Source organism: Cryptomeria japonica, chromosome 11 (genome assembly GCF_030272615.1).
Source record: "Cryptomeria japonica chromosome 11, Sugi_1.0, whole genome shotgun sequence".
Taxonomy (NCBI): domain Eukaryota; kingdom Viridiplantae; phylum Streptophyta; class Pinopsida; order Cupressales; family Cupressaceae; genus Cryptomeria; species Cryptomeria japonica.
Window position 1 is genome coordinate 324,661,802 of NC_081415.1, and position 22,253 is coordinate 324,684,054.

Consider the following 22,253-nt stretch of genomic DNA (forward strand, 5'->3'; position numbering starts at 1 on the left):
CATGCCTAGAATTCTGCAAATTTCCCTCTGCTTACAAGGTTTGGTGTTGAAAAAGAAAATTTCAGATTTGTTCCAATTTACTTTCTGACTTGAAGCTTTTTCATATACATCCAGGGTCTCTTTCATAACCCGAGCTTCCCTTGTTGTAGCATCCCCTGCTAGAAAAGTGTCATCTGCAAATTGTAAATGTGTTATTGGATTCACTCCTGCTGCAATTTGAACACCTTTCCAAACCCCTTCTTCCCACTTCTTGGAAATGAACCACCCAAGCACTTCTGCCATAATAATGAACAAGAAAGGGGAAAGAGGATCCCCCTGCCTGATGCCTTTCTTAGACTCAAAAAAGCCCTGCGGGCTTCCATTTATAATGACTGAAAATCTAGGGGAGCTGATACAACTTTTCACCCACGCGATCCATTCCTTACTAAAACCAAATCTCCAAAGGACTTTCATAAGAAAATCCCTATTCACCTCATCATAGGCTTTCCTTATATCCACCTTAACCATCATCTTTTCGGTCCTTGCTGTCCGAATTGAGTGAACAGCTTCATGTGCAAGGATTATCCCTTCATAAATAGATCTGCCTGGGGCGAATCCACTTTGTTCACTAGATATGACCAAATCCAAAACTGGTTTTAGTCTGTTTGCCATCACTTTGGATATAATTTTATAAATGGTGCTGCATAGAGAGATCGGGCGGAAGTCATCAAAAGAAGTGACCTTAGTCTTCTTTGGAATCAAAGCTATAAAAGTGTTGTTGAAGTCCTTTAACACAAAACCTTCCATCTTTGATTCCTCCACAACTCCTAAAATGACATCTGCTAGGATGTCCCAAAATTTTTGAAAAAAGAGGGTTGGGAAACCATCCAGCCCCAGAGCTTGGTCCGATCCTAAACCAAAAACAGCTAACTTCACCTCCTCCATCGACACTGGCTCCATCAACCTTTTATTGTGTTCTTCCTTTACACTTGAATGGATAACCCCCAAAATTTGAGGCATATCTTCTCCCCGGTTCCCCACACCATTGAAAATTTCTGAAAAGTATCCAACTGCCTCCCAATTTATTTGATTTAGCTCTGAAAGTCTCCCCTTCTTTGTTCTTTATAGAAAAAATCTTGTTTTGGGATCTTCGAACTTTGACTGAAGTATGGAAGAATTTGGTATTTTTGTCTCCATCTTTTAGCCAAGTTTCTCTAGACTTTTGTCTCCAAAAGATTTCCTCTCTTGCTAACACCTCCGAGTAAACTTTCCTCAACAGATTCTCTTTTCTAAAAGGTTCTTCATCCATTCCCTGGCTAATGATGTGTTCATGTAGAGCTTTTAAATCTTCTTCTAATTCAGCCTTTTCTTTGAAAATATTCCTAAAAGTTTCTCTGTTCCATCTCATAAATTGTTCCTTTAGAAACTGAAGTTTTTTGAAAAAGATAGGCTTTGTTACTTGGACTGTCCGGATTGTGCTTCCACAACTGTTCAACTAGATTCTTGATGTTGTTGTCCCGTAGCCACATTGCTTCAAATTTAAACAGGCATCTCTCAGGTGCGTTGTCTTCTTGAATTCTAAGACAAATGGGGTAATGATCTGAGCCCGTAATAGGTAGAATCTCTGCAACACTATTCCATCGACTCTGACCAGTCTCCAGCTATAAAAAACCTGTCTAATCTCTCTGCAATATTTAGAAAACCACTCCTTCTATTAGTCCAGGTGAACTCCCCCGTTCTAAAGGGAATCTCAATCAATCCTGAACTCATGACAAAAGAACTGAAATCTCTCTGACTCTGCCTATTCCAACCTACACCACCCATTTTATTCGACGGGCGAAGCAAAGCATTAAAGTCTCCTCCAAGAATAAATAGATTCTCCCTGTCATTGCTCATAATCTCTGACAACTTATCCCACATCTGCACTTTCATATTTGATTTGTTGGGCCCATAGATGTTGATAAGGAAAAAACTTGTTTGTAGCTGCATTGATTTAATCTTCAACCACTGCCACCACCGAGTGGTTCTAATGACTACCACATCCATCACCGAATCCTTCCAAAGAGCAGCAAGGCCTCCAGACGCACCTTGAGCTCCCACCAAATTACATTTCCAGGATTGAAACTTCCTAGAAAAAGCACTAACATCTTCATCTTTGATCTTTGTTTCCTGCAAAAGAGAAATGTCCGGTCTCACTTGATGAAGGCATCGTTTGATCAAGCGAATCTTATTAGGGGCATTGCAGCCCCTGACATTCCACGATAAGGTCCTCATTGCCCTCGGGAAAAGGCATAGCCTCTTCCTGATCTCAATTTGCTTTGGCCTCAAGCATTACCAGCCATTTCCAACTTGGCCTTGTTGGATTTGGCGCCTCTTTTCTTTTTCTCTCCCACTCTAGCTTTTGATTGAAGAGCTAGGGTCATCTCCAAAGATCGCTTATCATGAATTCCAGCTAGGGCTGAAAGGCCCAATTCATCATCTCCATCCTGGGAACATGATGACTCAAAATCATACTCTGAATCTAGCATATCCCCTCCACTATCTTTTACACCTTCGAAAGAGCTTTCCAGATTTCTGATTGGTGATATTTGAATATCTTTAAAGACTGGATCCTCCATAAGAGTTTCTGTGTTCCCTACCACTCTTTCTGAGTCATTCGGTAAGCTTTCATAGTCAGGGGCTATGGAAGTCTCCTGGTAATTCTGGACAAGGGGATCCTCCCTATGATTTATTGGATTTGTAGGGGATGTCATCATTCTCTCCACTTGGGATATTTCCTAAGCATTGTTAATGTTGTCTTGGACTATTGGGATTTTCTCCTCATCTAAAGAAACCCTATCCTCCAAAGAAAAAGGCCTGCTTGCTTCAACCCTTGGGTTCTCCAAGATCCATTCCATTTCCGGAGCACCTCTCCCTGGATTGGCATCTGCACGCCCTATTAAAGTTAGAGGTTGAGCTTCTCCTGTATTCATTAGCCCGTTTGTCCTTTTGTAAAGTTCAAAGGAATGTGTCTCAGAGACAGGATTCATCAATTGCAGCCTTCTGCGTCTCCGATTTGTCCATCTTGAGTGCTTCTGTTATCTCTTTCCTGCTTTTTATAAGAGATTGAATCGCCCAGCCCTTTTCATTCCAAAGTTGTTCCCCCTGATATCCTTCTGACATTCTGATGATCTCCTCCTCTAAATGTTGCTCCATCGCAGCTTTGCCTTTATTTTCTTTTTTACAAAAACCTGGTGGATGGATTTTGATAGAGCAATTTGAGCATGATTCCATATCTTCTTCCAACATTACTCTTTGTTTCCATATCCCCATCCCCGTTTTGATCTCTAGTGTATCAAGGAGATTGTGGATCGGTTGCCAGTTGATGCATAGCCTAGAGACCAGGCTGAAATTGGAGGCATCAACATATTCTTCAGTCATTACAAAGTCTCCCAGATGATCTCCTATTTGTTTCAAAGTCTCCCGATCCTTATATTCCTGAGGAAGGCAAGGTAGTTTTACCTAGATGAGGACATTTTTAACTAGAGCTTCAAATGGGTTAAAGTTAGGTTTCCAGGTTGAGATATTTAAACCCTTTCCTTCTAGAAAAAACGGCCCATTCTCTATTATCCAATCTCTATCCTGGACTGTTAGGCAGACTACTTGGTAGTAACCATTTCCCAGTGTTTTGATATCCATACCCTCCCCCCAATTTTTGTCGCACCAATTCCTAAACTTGGAAAAAGCCGACCACACTGCCCATTTAACAAAAAGGGCTTTATTAGACAAAAAACTAAGCGATTCCTTCCATTCTTCATTAGAAAGCTCTACAGACATCACTCTACTAACTTCAGCATTGGGGTTTACCTTTAGAACCTTAGCTGCTTCTGTGGAGAGTTTTGGTCGCCAAAATTTCTCTTGAACCGTTCTGAAATCCACTCTCGGACCAGTGCTAATATCTCGGTAGCCCCAGAAAAAGTTTTCCTTTTACATCCTTGGTGGTTTGGTCCTGCCATCTCCCGATCTATTCCAACCCTTTGAAATCCCCGGAGCCTTCCATGACCAAAAATTATGTGTCCTTTGGTTGCGATAACTGTTATTCCAGCCATGGCTGAAATTTCTCCCGAGCGGCCATCGCTGTCCAATTCCTCCTCTGTAGAGGAAACCCTCATGCTTCCTGAAACCAGACCGCCCACTCCGCTCCGCCATTTTTTTATCATCTGGCATGTCTAATATTAATATGTAAGGTTCTAAGATAATTTCAAATGTCTCTATCTCTTGATAGGTTGTGTTCCTCTCTTTGAAAGGATGAATGACATGACCATACCATTTCACTAACCCCAACAAAATTTTTTGATATTAAATCCACATCTCCATAAGTATAGACTTTCTCAAGGGAGCCCTCTATCAAGAGTGTCCTCTATCACTTGCTCCGAATTCTCCAAATAATAGGTGTGTATAGGAAGATGGTATATGGAATATCTATTTGGTAGCATGATCTATGTGTTGGAATCATTTGTCGTTGCGCCAAAAGCTCAAACTATCAACGCCAGATTTAACTGGACCCACGGGAGGCGGTTAAGCCATGTCATGAGTCCCCAAGGAGGTGCTGACCACCAAGTCAACAATCTCCCCCTCAACACCGACTAAGCCTTCAGCACCCACTGACGGGAGACTCAAACCCGTGACCCAAAGCTATGATACCAATTGTTGGAATCGTTTGTCGTTGCGCCAAACACTCAAACTATCAACGCCCAATACAAACGCCAGATTTAACTCGACCCACAGGAGGCGTTTACGCCATGTCACGCGTCCCCGAGGAGGAGTTGACCACCAAGTCAACACTATGCGCATGCTCCTTCACTTGAGAATTATCTTTAATTTCACTAGGAGGCAGCAACTAAATTAGTGGTAGACAATGTTTGTCTTCCACCTAAATCATGCACTCCTTTCCCCTATGCTTGCTTGATGTAATTAAGTCCACTAGTCCAACTTTTACTACCCAAACTAGAATCCACCTTATACAAATTGGAGTATTATAATTGCCATATATGTATAATATGTCTAAAGATAAGTCTATGAGGAGTGAAATTCCATTCAAAATGTAATTACAACGATGTGAATTAAATTTATAGAAATTTGAGGATGAAACTTCCATTAAATAATTGATACTCCAATGACACATGAGCATTTCAAACTAATCTTTAGATATCTTAGTATCTTCTTTATTTTTTGCATCTTGAATGGAGTCTAAAATGTAATTAGAGGGACAATCTTCCTTTTTGTGTGTCAAAAGAAAGAAAACAAGCTTCCAACTTGTTAAGTAGACCTTTTTGAGCTTACTTCCATCTTTGCAAAAAAAAGAGCTTTGGAAAAGGATATTGGCATCATCAAGAAAAAATATCGCATACTTTCAAGCCAATTTAATAAATATTATGTTACTAACAAAGACTAAAATTGAGAAGGGCTTCGTGGCAAAGGTTGGAAGTTTTTGAGATTTCAGTGCTCCGAGCCGACAAAAGGTGAGAATGGAAAGTGTTCTATTGGCACCAACCAAGTTGTCTTAGGATTAAAAGAATAGTCAAGCTCGCCCCATCAATAACTTGAGTCAATCTATTTCCCTAGCTCTCTTCTCAATGAGCTCAATAGTTACAATTTACCTTGGTTACTCCACAAATAGAGATTCAATTGATTCAGATCAAAATCCAAAGCAATTATAAGGTGGCCAGAGTGGAAGAACCAAAGACAAAGGTCTATAGGGCTGCAGTAGCTTTAATATCATCCATGCTACTTGTAGTGCTTTCAGTTTATCCACCAGCTATAGAGGCAAAAGCATAGGTAGAAGATTTAGTTCAAGATTTTAGGGATAAAGATTTTGATTACACTATTGATTTTGAAAATCATAAGAAAACTCTAAATAATTCTTTATGTTTTTTTCTCCATAATGAGCTTATCTCCCTATTAACATTAACGTACTTTTGAGAAGATATTCTACTTTGAACTTTGAAATGGGGATTGCACTAAACTACATAAGACCCGACTTCGTCCCATACCCATGATGGGTTCTCTTATTACGCCAACATGCATCAAACAAATGTTTTTAGAACTGATGATTGTGGGTGATATGGAGGCTTAGATATTCCCAGCCCTTAGTTGAGGCTCTAGACTATATAGTACCCACAGAAAGCTTTATTTATTTATTTTTATCCAAAAGCTTTGGAATTCAAACATTGTGAAGAACACATCTAACAATTATTACTATCAATGAATCAAAGTGGTGTAAAAATTTGATTGATTAAGCACTTGACCTAGTTTGCCCCTTCCTTACACTTTAGATTGATCATAAAAAAGACAACTATAAAAAACACAGAATAATTTGAGCAAATCAAAGAAATATGATTTTTTTGGGTATATGATATTTGGAAAACATTAGTCACATCCATGGAAAATAGCATGAAATGTTGTAGTTTGTGACTACTGACTATAATAAAGAAGCTTAAGAACACTATTGCCATATACTTTTATTGGTCAATGAAAAATCATATACAATGCAAATCATTAAGGTGCAATCTATAACATATACATAGCTCAATCAATTATATTAGCTTATTATATAATCATATACCTCTATTTTAACTCAAGTGTGACCTTTTGCAATGTTTGTTGTTTATGATTATCTCATAAAAATGTTTGCAATTTATTAAGGAATGTCACCTTTTAAAATGGGTTATATAACCTGAGACAATTATGAGAAGTAGAACCCACATAAAATTTTATTTCCCTCATTGCCTTGGTGAATCTTGAATAACTAGCACATTGGATGTCATAAGGATATATAAGATCAATGATCTATTTTGTACTCTCACAATGTCAATTGTACTCATCTATTTTTAATATTGTTTTTTTTAATTATTTATACGATAACAAAATGTGGAGATAGAATGAAATTCTTCTATACCCCTCATATTTGATCTTTAATAAAAAAAATATGTTTTCTATAGTGTACAAGATGATAAACAGCACAATCTTGTGCAAAGTTGCCTTCATTCTAAGTGTTTTAACTTTTATATGGTAACTTTTGGATTAGCTGCCATGACCACAGTGTCTCACTCAAGATGAAGGAGTACTCTTTGTATTTTATGTTGGTGCCTATCTTACCAAGTAGGTGTGCTATTGATATCCTCAACTGCCATGAATTTAATGAAGATATAGCTTTTGAATCTAGAAATCTGGATTGCCCTTGCTATACTAGAATAAATTGTTTTCAAAGATAAAACATTTGTAGTAATCTATACATATAGAGATATTATTAGTACACAGTTCTTACTAAGATATCATAGCTCAAGACCTGCATTTTGAACTTTCAATTAACAATTTGTTTTATTATGGTCTAATCATTATGTTAGGCATTACGTAATTTCTCCAAATAAAAATAGCTCCTCCATCTACAAAAGTTGAATATAAAAGTACAAGATAGTACAAGTGAAAACATATGCCTAAATGGATAAAGAGATCAAAAAGGATGGCATGCTACTAAACTACATAGGTGGTTTTCACAATCATCTAAGAAGTTCAATACTATTCTCTAAGACTTCCCATACTTATATCTAAAAGCACATAAATAGTCAATCCCTTTTGTAAGGACACAAGAACTAAAAGATGAGTTAAAAGCCAAAGGAAAAAGAGAACAAAACTCCTCATGTTCATAGATAAGGTGGAATTAGATAAACCTTCAAAGCATCTTTAGCTATTATATTTTCTTTGTTGTCTTGCATGGCATTCTTATGGCATACAAAATGAGGACCGAGAATATTTTGTATGCCATAAGAATGCCATGCAGCTCGTCCATCTTCAAGGTGTCTAGATCCTTCATTTCTTTGATGGTCGAAACCTTTGCATCAAATGTCATGGGGAGAGATCTTAAATACTTTGGACAAAAAACTCATCCTCAATCTTTTCTCCAGACCAATTTAATAGTTTTTACGAGATTTCATCCAAACAGCGAAAATATGCAACAACATTTTCTTCTTCCTTCATTTGTAGGCTTTCAAATTGTCTCTTGTGGATTTGGATCTTGGCCTTTTTCACTTTATCATCTCCATCATAATTCTTTTGAAGCTTATCTCACATTTCTTTTGCCAAAGTGCAATGCGTAACTTTGACTAATTTAGTTTCCATTAGTCCATTTAGGATTGCGTTCATAGCTTTTGCATTGTTCTCAAATGCTCCTTTTTTGGCTTGGTCAGTAGGTACATAGTAGATGGTGCCACATAACCATCCACAACTACTTGCAATATATCAAGTCCATGGGCCATCAAATAGGTGCGCATTCTAAAACTCCAAAAGCACAGTTGTTCCCATCGAACGATGGAGCTCAGCTTGAGGAAAACCCTTCTTGGCTTGCCATGTGTGTTCTTAAGATCTTTCCTTCAAGCAGTTAAGCTTTTTCAAAGGAACCCACTCTACTACCAATTGAAGAAAACACACACACACACACACTTATACTAAAAGGGGGGGTAATCTATATAACAACAATCTTTTCAATTTATAATTTTACCAATCACAAGCAATAATCAAAGAATCCAAACAACTAAGATCTAACAAAAGAGAATGCAAGATGCACACAATTTTGCATGGAAACCCTTGCGGGAGAAAACCACGGAAAAATATTGCTTTTACAAAGAACTTGCTACAACTTCATAAGCAGCGATCCCCTCCACTGAGCACCAACTCAGCAAGAGACTCCGATCCCTTTGAGTGAGAGGCTCCAACCTCTTGTACTTTCCAAGTAGAAGGCACCAACCTTTGAAAACAAAATGACCATAAAGTTGTTGGATCTTCCCTAGATCCCTTCAAGGCCCTCAACTAAATCTGCTCACAAATCTGCCTTGAACTATTGCTCTTAACCCTCAACCTCAGATCTGCAATATGATCTTCAAAAAATGCTCACGAATCTGAATATATCTTCACATAATCTGCACTAAGTCTGCTTCAATTTACACACCATACACTCAGAAAACTTGAATGAATTTGCCCTCAAGATAAGATTGATCTGCTCACATATGTCTAATTTTTCTTCATAGGTCTGCTCTTTTTCTTCTCCTTATCTCTGCTCTAAATAAGAAGGATTTTCAATGAATGAATGATTAGAATAATCCTCCAAATCTCTTATTTATACCCAACCAAGCAACTCTTCACCCAATGGTTGCAAACCTTCAAAACAGGTCAGTCAAGAAGAGGTGCATTAAAGATATTTAATTTTGAAATAATTTCTTCCAAAGTGGGTGCCACCTTTCAAGAGGTCGGCCCTTGTAAAAAGATTTTTATTTAGTTTAAAAAAAAAAACCTCCATAAAATGGGCACTAATATCATGAAGAGTGTCGGCCCAAAAATGATTCTATCAAATTTGTTTTCACCATAGGCAAGTTGGCCACTTGCATAAGGATTATATTAATTTCCTTCCATATATCATCCCAAATAATGCAATACTTCATTTAATTTTTCTGCTCTAGGATGGAATGATGTCTGCTAAATAAATGCCTTCATCTCTGCTCTTAACTGCTTGACATCGATGACAAAATAATCCAACAGTCATAAGTTCCACACCGAACCCCCTGCAAGTGCGACTTCCTTCTTACCATTCCCACATCCCCCTTTATACCTTTCTCAACATGGCACAACTCCTTTAAGAAAAGGTTTTGGCTGGAAATAAGGCCTCAAAATACTCCCACATATCTAGGCAATTTCCTTCTTTAAGTTTCCACAAACCCCGAATTTTGTTCCAACGCCCTTTTACTCCCAATGCCACTTCTACAAAGTGCTATGACTAGTTGAAATAAACACAATACCTTCACAAATAATTTTCCATACAATGCTTCCACAATTACGATGTACTCATTCAAGCATAAGAAATCAATACAGTATGGCTAACAAAAACTAACCTTTCCTTACAAATTTGCATTTTCCTGCAAAACTTCTACAAGTCCTTGCCTAAAGACTCACCACATCCGAAAAGATATGAAATGTAGCATAAATCCCTCTTTTTTCTAGCATCCAGCTCACCTATGAATCCTATGCGAATCCACTTGCATTGGCTAGGAAGAAATCCATCTTCAAAACCAATTTCCCTTAGTTTTTTCCTTCTAGGGTTTTGAGTTTGAACAAAACATCCAAACTTTACAATTAGAAGTGAACAAAAATGATTACAAGATTTCCAGATTTCCTTGGAGTCACCTTTTATATCCTAAAATTGAATTTTCAAGATATATACTTCATTTCTCATAAAGTGACCCCTAATTTTTAATTTACTTTTGGGCCCCACAAAATCACTTTATATTTAAATGTTCAACTTTTATAAAAATAATTTAATAAATAACTAAACCAAAGCTACCCAAAAAAAAAGTAATTTAACTAATTAAATATTGCCTTAACAACAACCCAGTTAGCCTGTGAGAATTAAATGGGCTAAGGGATTCTGCCGACACTCACTCCTAAGGAGGAGACATTGCATTAAACCTTACATTTTGATTTAATCCCATCTCCGCTGTAATATTTGACGAGGCATTCACCAAGTAAAAACAAAGGGAATGTTCAATTTAATATCCCTCAAAATATTAATGATACCCCCTTAAACATCATCTATCGAACTAGACCAACTTGTACCTGGGACAGAGAACATGACCACAATGCATGCAATTAAGAGCTAAATAAAAAAATTCAGCAGATACAAAAAATGTGCCAAAATATCCAAAGAGCTCTGTCTAATAATAGCGAGGTTTTCTGAATTTTTTATCAGATGCTGCCTTTGGATCAAGGGGATTTTGTTGGTTGTTTCTCCTAAATGCAGCATCTATAGAACTTTCGCCTTTATCCATGTGCTAGGGAAATGCTTCTCTTTTATAGAAACAACCCCTGTAGATAGAGTTAGTCTATTGTTAGATATAGTCAATTGTTAGTCATTGTTTTCTGTAGACTTAGTTCCATATTGTCAGTTATGCACAAGTAATTGATTGTAGTAATAGTTGTAATTTCTTCCCTTGTTTCATAAATTGAGAGAATAATAGTCTAGAGACCTCTCTCACACATGTTAATAAAATTCCTCTTTGCACCCCACGATGACAGAAGCTTCATATTCTATATTGACAACCACCGTATCAAAAATGTGTGCAAACTTATATCTTGTTGGTGAGATCATCCTGTGCTAACCTGTTGCAAGTAGTGAAATCACCTAGTGCAACAAGAGGAACTACACCTTCAACAAGATCACAATACTATAGGATATCATAAAGATAGGGATATTTAAATGGTGTAGCTAGACTTATATTGTCACGTCTTTTGTTTATAAATTAGGAGAATTTTCAATTTATTTGCATGTGCCTATATCTTGACGAAGTTTATTACAAAGAAAAAATAGAAAAAAAAAATTACAGGAAGATATAGCCATATCTACTAGAACAAAGAAATAAAAGCTCTCTGCACTATGAAGTTGAATTAAATAATATTGAAAACCAGATGCATTTGATTTCTAGATACAAGTACTAAATAAATTCCAAACTAACCAGTGTATCACATTATGAACCAGAACATATAAACTTGCAAATAATATTAAGCATCATATAAATTTTCCAAAAGTTTACAGAAAAATCACCATGCGTGCGAACCATGGCAAGGCCCCAATGAGGACCACCAAGAAATGAGAGGATCACTGCACCATAAGCTGCTTGTGCCTCCAAAGACCTCGTTGATAAAGTTCCCTATATATGTTCACGATTAGAACAACGACTATCATCATATAGAATATTTATTGACTACAATATAACAAACAATATCCAAAGAATTTTTCAAGGGAATTAATCAGACATTTTAAATTGTTATAATTCAAGCATAAAACAGCATTATTACAATCTACAACGAAAATATGGTAAAAGATCAACATATAAGAAACAAAAACATGAGTGAATGGAATTTGGAATTGGGTATGTTATCAAGAATGGTACATCCGTTTGGGAGTTATGTCCCAAACTATAATAACCCTAACTGGATATGAATCTTAAATCCCTGATACCACTGTATTTTCTGATTTTAATGTCTTGACATTTCGTCAAACACTTGACATGCCAAGATGCTAAGTTCTGATTTCTAAACTTAAGTCTGGTTTCGATATTTGACAATGAAACAAGTGATTCATAGAGCATTCATATACATGATGGACCCCCAAAAGAAAACAAGCTGGAGATATCTCAGTCCTCTATCTTAAATCAGAATGAGACCTGAAATTCCCTCTTGATTAATGTATTAAACTGTGTATGTTGTTGTTAATTACAGCAAGAGTTCTTTGTATGGTTCCACCTCTTATATGAAAACAATGAGGGATTTTTAATATAAAATGTTCACACAAGTTCCATCTATTGATTTTTGGGGAAATTCTACAGTTTGAATCTAAAGCAAACTGAATTCATCTTAACAGTAACGAATATAATATTTGGGCATGATCTGATTTAACATGATAACAAGGAACGTTGCTTACATTTAGAATATCATCCAACTGCTCATTTGAAATGGAGGGATGGGGTCAAGAGCCGATTCTAACCATAGTAAATGCTGCATAAACTGGGAAGGATGCTCCTTGCATATATATGGAGAATCGGAACCTTCACTTGCATTCAACATGAAACTCTATCGCTGTCCATACCTGGTGCCATCAGCACACACCCCATGACAGCATACCATCACTTTGTAAGCTATATGTATCAAAATTAGGCTGCACTTCACTTATATTGCCAATATGTGTAGGGTGATGAAGCACAAGCCACGATACTGAAGCAATCCTTCCAACAAGGCAGATGAACTCTCACGCACAGTCCAAGAAACAAGGAGAAGACCCACGGCATATGATAGGCGTATTCTCTGTCAATCAAGCCCTGAATAACATGCGTGTTGAATCTCCTTACTCAGCGCACTGGCTTGGGTTTTCGTCAGAGTTACCCAAGGACGCGTCCCCGACCTGAAAACCCCCGTCCCCGTCCCGGGGACGGCCAGGGGACTTGGGGACGGCTAGGGGACGTTTCCCCCCGTCCCCAAATTGCCCTATTTTTTGAGGGGACGTCCCCGAAACGGGGGGACGCCTGCCCTAGCTATGGGGGACGTTTGTACGTCCCGGGGACGGCTGGGGACGGCTGGGACGTCCCCAACCCGTCCCGGGGACGGCCAGACGTCCCCCATTCTAAGGCCCTTAAAAAATATTAAAAAATTTAAAAAGTTGTATTTTCAATTTTTTATTTAAATTTTCTAATATAGGCCCCTTATTAATTCAAATTGTTATTAAAAATTTTTAAAATTAAAAGATAGCATTAATTAAATTTTAAATTTATTAATTTAATTCATAATTTTGACAATGAAACTATACGGCAGCATTGTAGCCTTTGGGCATTTTGACACAGAGATTAGAAAATCGCCAAACTCGGCGAGTCAATAGAAAAATAACACCCAATGCCTTTATTAAAGAATAAGTTTTTTTGGCCTCGCGGGGCGCTGCCCCTCGACCCCGCCTTGTATCGCGACAGGGAGCGCGCAAGGACCCCACCTTGGGGGCCGCTGCCCCCAAACCCCCGTTGAAAAATATGGGGGGAAACTGCGTCAATAGAAGTAGGGAAAATTTAACCTCTGAGTCTATTGATATGCATATTGACGATGTGAATGAATTGAAATTCCGATTTATGAATGCATAATTGCATATTGTCTATTGAGTATTAGCAATGTTGTATGTTCAGAATTTACATTCTAAAATGTTTTCAACTTTTCATAGTATCATACACATGCTATATCCATTTTTTATTGTTTTCATATGAATATAATGTATGTATGCATGCTTTATCCATGTTTTCATATGAACATTTAGAATTTTGAAATTTTCCTATATATTTTAAATTTTTCCTATATTTTATATAGCCGTCCCCTTTGCCGTCCCCCGCCGTCCCCAAATTTGGCAAAAAAATTTGTCGTCCCAGAAACGCGTCCCGTCGTCCCCTGCCGTCCTCGTCCCGGAAACTTGGGGTAACTTTGGTTTTCGTCCAAGGCTTCCAGCGGCTAGGGTTTGAGCTACAGTAGCTCGCTCTCAAGGAACTCGTTTAGAAGGAATATCATGTAAAGGAAAGAATGAATCCTCCCAGCAATACGATATCATTTATATTTGCCTCCCCTTTTTGCCTCACCGACTTTACACGATAAAAAATTATTTTCCTTTATATATTTCTTTGTTCCAAACTTTGGGCATACCCGATGTTGTTTATTATTTTAGCTTCGATGAACCTCTTTATTCACAAAATCGGGCTTCAATAATGATTTTATAGAAGCATGAAGTAATTATAACCTTTCCATAAGCCACTTAAGTCGTATAATAAATATTCGATTTCGACTTGGGATAAATAGCTTGTCCACGAACTTAGGTGCTCTCAATGTTAGAAAAGGGGCCCACCACAATTATTAAATATGAACAAAACATAATTTATGCCTTGGCTCAACTTTATAATTAATTAATAATTCAATTCCCTTATAATTTATTTTTCTCTACCCTTCGAGAATAATTAAGGCTAGGAAAATTAATTCATGATCGACTCTAAGCGAAAGGGGAAATTACAATCCTCCCTTCCTGGGATTGCTGGTCCTCTAGCAATTGCAAATTAGTATGATGTAAAATCTGTTCTCCTTCCCAAGTAGCATCTTCAACTGGTAAGTCTTTCCATTGGATGAGATATTCATGAATCATTATGTTCCTCAACTTCCTCTCCCTCATATCAACAATACTGTCAGGTACTAAAACCAAATTTCCTCCCTCATCGAGGTGTGGTAGCTCAAGAGATGAAACTGGATGCTGGCCCAATAATTTTTTGATGCACGAAACATGGAACACATTGTGTATTTTACTGCCTTCTGGAAGCTCCAATTCATAAGCAACCTCTTCAATTCTCCTCAGTACCTGTAAGGCCCATAGAAGCGCGGCTTAAGTTTTTCCGCACCACTCTTCTTCAGTGAGGATTGCCTGTATGACTGTAGGCGCAAGAAAACTAAGTCCCCAACCTCAAAAGATCTTTCAACATGATGTCTGTCTGCATACATTTTCTATTGGTTTTGTGCATGTAGGAGGTTATCCTTTAATGCCTTGAGGATATCCTAATAGCTCTACAATGTTTCCTTTGCCCGTGGGACTTTACTATCATCGAAGGCCAAATCCATGAATGATAGTGCATCAGATCCGTATAACGCCTTGAAGGGAGACATGCCAATAGACATGTGTTAGGTGGTATTGTAGCAGTACTCACCTAAATGTAGCCATTTAATCCAAGCATGTTGCTGCCCTACGACAAAATTCCACAAGTAACCCTCAATCCATTTATTCACTATCTTTGTTCGTCCATCGGTTTGAGGATGGTAGCTTGTACTCAATGTCAACTCTGTACCTACCAATCAAAACAATTCCTGCCAAAATATGCTGAGAAACCTGTTGTCCCGATCACTAACAATGGTTTTGGGAAGTCCATGCAACCTGAATACCTCTCTGAAGAATAATTCTGCTACTTGAGATGCTGTGAAGTCAGTAGGAACAGCAAAGAAATGTGCATATTTTGTGAGTCTATCAACGACTACAAATATGCAATCTTTTCCTTGAACACGCGGAAGCCCTGTGATAAAATCCATTGATATTCCCTCCCACTTCTATTCAAGAATCGGGAGTGGTTGTAGAAGGCCTGCAAGGAATGTGCGCTCTAACTTGTTCTACTGGCAAGTCAAGCATTCTCTAACATGCTGCAATACATCGTCTTTTAATCCCTTCCAAGTGAACCTCTCACGAATTTGGCAATAGGTTTTGAAGAACCCTAGATGTCCTGCTAGAGGTGCATCATGTAACACTCTTAGGATTTTGGTCTTCAATCTCGATCCTGGTACCAGATAAATTTTGTTCTTGTAATAAATGATGCCATCAACCACAAAGTATCTATCATCATGTACCTTACCATCTAATAAGTCACAAGCAAATGAATTCTTTGAATATTTTGTGAGCAATTGAGATTTCCAGTCAACTAAAATCTCAATGAGTGAACAGAGTGATGGTTACCGAGACAACGCGTCGGCAACAATATTTTTCTTTCCCTTAATATATTCCACATCGAAGTCATAAGCCTAAATCTTGCTTACCCACTTCTGTTGTCGTTCATTTAAATCCTTTTGTTCCAAAAAGTATTTGAGACTATTGTGATCAATTCTGACTACAAATTTAGTTCCTACCAGGTAATGCCTGAACGTAGCTAGTGCATGCATAATCGCTAGCATCTCCTTATCATATGTGGAGTACAACCTTTCTGTGTCTCTTAGTTTTCTGCTCTCATATGCAATCAGATGTCGATTTTGCATCAAAACTACACCTATCCCTTGACCCGATGCATCGCATTCCAAGACAAATGGTTGAGTAAAGTCAGGTAGTGCCAACACTAGGCATGAGCTCATAACTTCTTTGAGTTTGTCATATGTCACCTGTGCCTCATCAAACCAATGAAATGCACCCTTTTTGTGAGGTCTGTTAGTGGTGATGCCAATTGCGAAAAACCTTTCACAAACCTACGGTAATAGCAACATAGGCCCAAGAAACCTCTCAGTTCTGAAATGTTTTTAGGTGGTGGCCAATCTTGAATAGCCTGAATCTTCTCTTGGTGTACCTTAACACCGTCAGCTCCAATCACATGCCTGAGGTAACGAATCTTTGTCATCCCGAACTCACATTTAGAGGCCTTCGCATACAATGATTGAGTCTCCATAATACCCAATACCACATCCAAATGCTAAAGATGGTCATTCCAAGACTTACTATATATCAGAATGTCATCAAAGAAAACCAAAACGAATTTACGCAGCTGATCCCAAAAGGTGTAATTCATGCAAGACTGAAATGTTGTCGGTGCATTGGTGAGTCCAAATGGCATGACAAGGAACTCGAAGTGTCCATAGTGGCAACGAAAAACAGTTTTGTGTATGTCTTCTTCTCAGACTCAAATCTGATGGTAGCCTGGACGAAGGTCAATCTTAGAGAAATACATGGCCCCATGCAGTTCATCAAGTAACTCATTGATCCTGGGAATGGGGTACCTGTTCTTAATGGTCTTCTTATTCAAGGCTTTGTAATCTATGCACACGCGAATAGTGCCATCCTTCTTTTTAACCAAAACAACCGATGAAGCAAATGGACTAGAACTAGGCCGGATGTGACCCATGCTCAGTAGCTCTTTGATTGTTTTCTCAATCTCTTCTTTAAAGTGGTGTGGGCGTCTGTAGGGCATTGTGATAACCGGCTTGGCGCCCTCTTCAAGCTCTATAACATGCTCGAATCCACGTTCAGGTGGTCTTCCTGGGGGAATTTCCCCAAACACCTTACTATGTTTATCCAACACTACCTGGATATCAACATGATAGTGTGGCTCACTGTTGGGAGTAGGCTTGGAGGATACAAAACACTGAACTGCACAATCCATATCTCCATGCCTGAATAGAGCCTCCATCCTCCTTGCTGAAACCATTCGAGAACCACCATCAGGCATAGCCTTAAGAACCATCTTCTTACCATCCACCATAAATTCAAGTTGCATATGGCGAAAGTCCTGTACATAACACTCAAGTGACTCTAACCAATGGAGTCCCAAGACAGCATCAATATTGCCAAGTCCAACGACATAAAAATCATTTGTTAAAGTGTAATCTCCCAACTGGATGCTAAGTTAGGGTACCACCCTGGTGCAACTCAACTGAAATCCGTCTGCGATAGTCACACTAAACCTTGGAAAATCTTCAACATGTAGCCCACGCTTTACCACTAAACCCTCATCGATGAAATTATGTGTGGCTCTGCTGTCTACTAAGCAAACCATTCGTTGCCCCTTAACGACACCTCTCAATTTGAAGGGGCGACTACGAGGAACGCCTAACAAATGGCAATTGTACTACGAGGACTTTCTTTGGTTGCAGTATCCTCCAATTCAACTTGTGGTGGTTGATCTTCATGATCACTATCTTCCACACTAGCCTCTTGCTCCTCATGCTCTTCATCATCAAACATGACCTCAATCAGATGAACTTTGCCTATTCCCAAGCAATGATGTCCAGGTTCCCATGGTTCCTTACATGAGAAGCATAGCTTCTTCCTCCTCAACTCATTCCTGGACTCCTCATTTATCTTTGGTGAAATGTTCTTCTGCTGATTAAAACCTTTCTTATTTGGTTTCCAAGAGCTGAAATTTTTCTTTTGTGGCTGAAAGGACGAGGTAGTCTCAAGGTCAAGGGCTAACCCAATGGCATCATGCAAGGTGTTAGGCTTGTGTGCCTTCACCAATCCCCTTAATCTGTTGCTTAGTCCTTCCACGAACAACATGGTGACCCTTCTTTCTGACATGTCGGGAACCATAACCGCAATCTTTTGGAACTCATTTATATATGCTTTTACATGCCCAACCTGTTTAAGCTGAGCCAAGTCCCGGTAGTAAACCTCAATGTCCTTCCGATCAAAGTGGGCAGTCAACTTACTGACAAATTCTTCATAGGAATGTATCATGGCATGATCTTGTGACACTAAACCATGGTGCCACCAATCATATGCTACTCCCTCCAAGTGCATTGTGGCAAATTGTATAGCCTTATCCTCATCCATGGGTTTAAGCGACAGAAATGTATCAAGCTTGTGTACCCATGATCTGGCACTAGTTTTCCCCCTTCCATCAAAGGTAGGTAATGAGACCTTGTTTAATGCATCCTTGTACTCTGCAGGTTGGGTACTTTGCCCAATTTGCCTTCTAGGCCCTCTGTCCTGCCTTTCCAATCTATATTTGGCCTTACCTTTTCGGCAGTTCATGAACTGATTCAAGTTAATTAATGTCCTGACTTGCTCCGGAAGTGCCATGTCGTCGTAGGCAGCCATGATGTCATCTGTAATGTGTGTTTCTTCAACCTCTACATCAGGGACCTCTTCCGCTTCATTCCTTCTTGGTAGAAATGTAGGTCTGAGTGGTCGATCAGACCTTGTGTTTGCTGTCCTAACAGCATTAGAAGCTGCTCCAGCACAGTTTTCACTACCTTCTCCGTCTTGACTTCATGCTCGTGGTTGCACCCTTAAATTACCAATTGCATTCAAAAGTTGCTGCTGTGACTGCATGAAGGTTTGCATCATTTGTTGTTGTTGTTGTGCTAACTGACCCAAAACATCTTGTATGTTGGGTTGACCATTTCCACCCTCATTCCGTTGCTCCGCCATAGTCAAGGGATCTTGTTCTTTTTCTACTTCGTGTTCCTGTTTCTCTGCTCTACGTCTAGTGTAATATCTGTGTGGGCCAAGTTCTCGCGGGTTCATAGAATCAACTTGCTGCAATGTTTTATCCCTGATTTGCACATTTAATTTTCTACTTTTCCCTTACACTCAGCAGGAATTTCGTCAAACAGTTTGCATACATTTGGGGAAGAGGTTTAATTTGCAGATTTGTATATGAATGATTATGAGTTCAGTTTCTCTGCTGAATACCCGACAGGCTGGCAAGATCACCAGCTCTGATACCATTATAATAACCCTAACTGGATATGAATCTTAAGCCACTGTATTTTCTGATTTTAATGTCTTAGACATTTCGTCAAACACTTGACATGCCAGGAAAGTTCTGATTTCTAAACTTAAGTCTGGTTTCGATATTTGACAATGAAACAAGTGATTCGTAGAGCATTCATATACATGATGGACCCCCAAAAGAAAACAAGCTGGAGATATCTCAGTCCTCTATCTTAAATCAGAATGAGACCTGAAATTCCCTCTTGATTAATGTATTAAACTGTGTATCTTGTTGTTAATTACAGCAAGAGTTCTTTGTATGTTTCCACCTCTTATATTAAAACAGTGAGGGATTTTTAATATAAAATGTTCACAAAAGTTCCATCTATTGATTTTTGGGGAAATTCTACAGTTTGAATCTAAAGAAAACTGAAATTCATATTAACAGGAAGGAATATAATATTTGGGCATGATCTGATTTAACTTGATGACAAGGAACATTGCTTACATTTAGAATATCATCCAACTGCTCACTTGAAATGGAGGGACAGGGTCAAGAGCAGATTCTAACCATAGTAAATGCTGCATAAACTGGAAAGGATGCTCCTTGCATATATATGGAGAATTGGAACCTTCACTTGCATTCAACATGAAACTCTATCGCTGTCCATACCTGGCGCCACCAGCACACACCCCATGACAGCATACCATCGCTTTGTAAGCTATATGTATCAAAATTAGGCTGCACTTCACTTATATTGCCAATATGTAGTAGTAGAGTGATGAAGCACAAGCCACGATACTGAAGCAATCCTTTGAACAAGGCAGATGAACTCTCACGCACAATCCAAGAAACAAGGGGAAGACCCACGGCATATGATAGGCGTATTCTCTGTCAATCGTGCCCTGAATAACATGCATGTTGAATCTCCTTACTCAGCGCACTGGCTCGGGTTTCCGTCCAAGGCTTCCAGCGGCTAGGGTTTGAGCTACAGTAGCTCGCTCTCAAGGAACTCGTTTAGAAGAAATATCGTGTAAAGGAAAGAATGAATCCTCCCAGCAATGCGATATCATTTATATTTGCCTCCCCTTTGGCCTTACCGACTTTACACAATAAAAAATTATTTTCCTTTATATATTTCTTCGTTCCAAACATTGGGCATACCCGATGTGGTTTATTATTTTGGCTTCGATGAACCTCTTTATTCACAAAGTCGGGCTTCAATAATGATTTTATAGAAGCATGAAGAAATTATAACCTTTCCATAAGCCACTCAAGTTGTATAATAAATATTCGATTTTGACTTGGGATAAATAGCTTGTCCACGAACTTAGGTGCTCTCAACGTTAGAAAAGGGGCCCACCATAATAAATAAATATGAGCAAAACATAATTTATGCCTTGGCTCAACTTCATATTTAATTAATAATTCAATTCCCTAGTAATTTATTTTTCTCTAGCCTTCAGGAATAATTAAGGTTAGGAAAATTAATTCATGATTGACTCTAAGCGAAAGGGGACATTACACAAACGTAGAAGGGGATTGCAAAACAAAGACGGAATTGAAATTCAACATGTTTCCATCAATATAACATTCATATTTGGTTAGTGTCAAAAACAAATGCATGCTTAGGTCACTGTCTCTCTGGATAAAGTTGATTTTGATGGTAGCAGGAATAGAAATTTAGGGATGAATAAGGATTTCAGATATGCACTGTATCTAGATTTTATGAAAGGATATATCAATTCTAAATTGTAGTTTGTGTGGGTAACCTTTGTTTGCGGTCCATGATAAATGGCATAAGAATATTTTTTACTACGAAAATTGCTCTTCTTTTTGTCAAGCCCTTGTGAGGGAAAAACCTTTGTCTTCAAACAAGGTTATGAAAGTAGTGACCAAAGCAACAAATAAATAAATGACTAATTGAATCAAAGAGTTTCAAATGTGTGTTTAGAGACATTGTAGGAGAATTCGGTCTAGGGGTTAGATCCAAAACATTTGTGAGACAAGGATTCAATCTTAGCTACTTGAGAGATGGTCTACAAATTCCTTAGGATCCAGCCATCTCTTGATAACCTGTATATGTTGCCAAGAAGAATTGGAAACCCCGAGGAGAAACGACCTTTGAACAGCTCCTCAAAGCTACATATGTGTTGTAAAGATGGCCCTAGGTTTTAATTTTTCTAGATGTCGAACTCTTAATGATTTTTTATGATATATGTCTTGCCACATAAGTTCTAGAGTGAACAAGTGTTCTAGAGGTCTAGAAATCTCAATGAGCAATTTGTATGCAATTCTAAGGTGACTATTACAAATAAGTTAATAGCATTACTAACTATACCAGTATTATGTGTGATGGCTGATTTGAAAGAGCCTCCCCCAAAGACCAGTATGTTCCTCTTTGAAGGTTTGGAATTGCTACAAAAAATAGATTAGGAATGTATCGCATGTCATTGTAGACTATGTCATGAATATGGTCATCTTGTTAGAAAATGTATTTTATCCCCAAACAGAGGGCTGATTCAAAACCTAAGTAGAAACAAAGGGCTTCCAAAATCCAAAGAAGTGATGTACTTCAAGTTGCATTAGGAAAAAGGACGATTCTGAACCAAGTCGGGTCAGCAAGGAGTCAATAACTTTACAGCTGTAGAGGAGTTTAGCAATGAAAATCAGAATGGCTTAGAAGGACATAAACCCTGATGATAATTTCTAAATTGGTAA

The 22,253-nt window shown here is 38.4% G+C and overlaps 1 protein-coding gene across 3 annotated transcripts in view; it reads right to left on the reverse strand.

The window, feature by feature from the left end:
- Window positions 1-22,253, reverse strand: part of LOC131065051 (uncharacterized) — a 134,019-nt gene that overhangs the window by 87,246 nt on the left and 24,520 nt on the right. For all 3 annotated transcript variants that reach the window (XM_057999433.2, XM_057999431.2, XM_057999432.2), the window contains one exon: window positions 11,606-11,711. In XM_057999433.2, coding sequence (XP_057855416.2) covers window positions 11,606-11,711 — 106 coding nt within the window. The remainder of the gene's footprint in view (window positions 1-11,605; window positions 11,712-22,253) is intronic.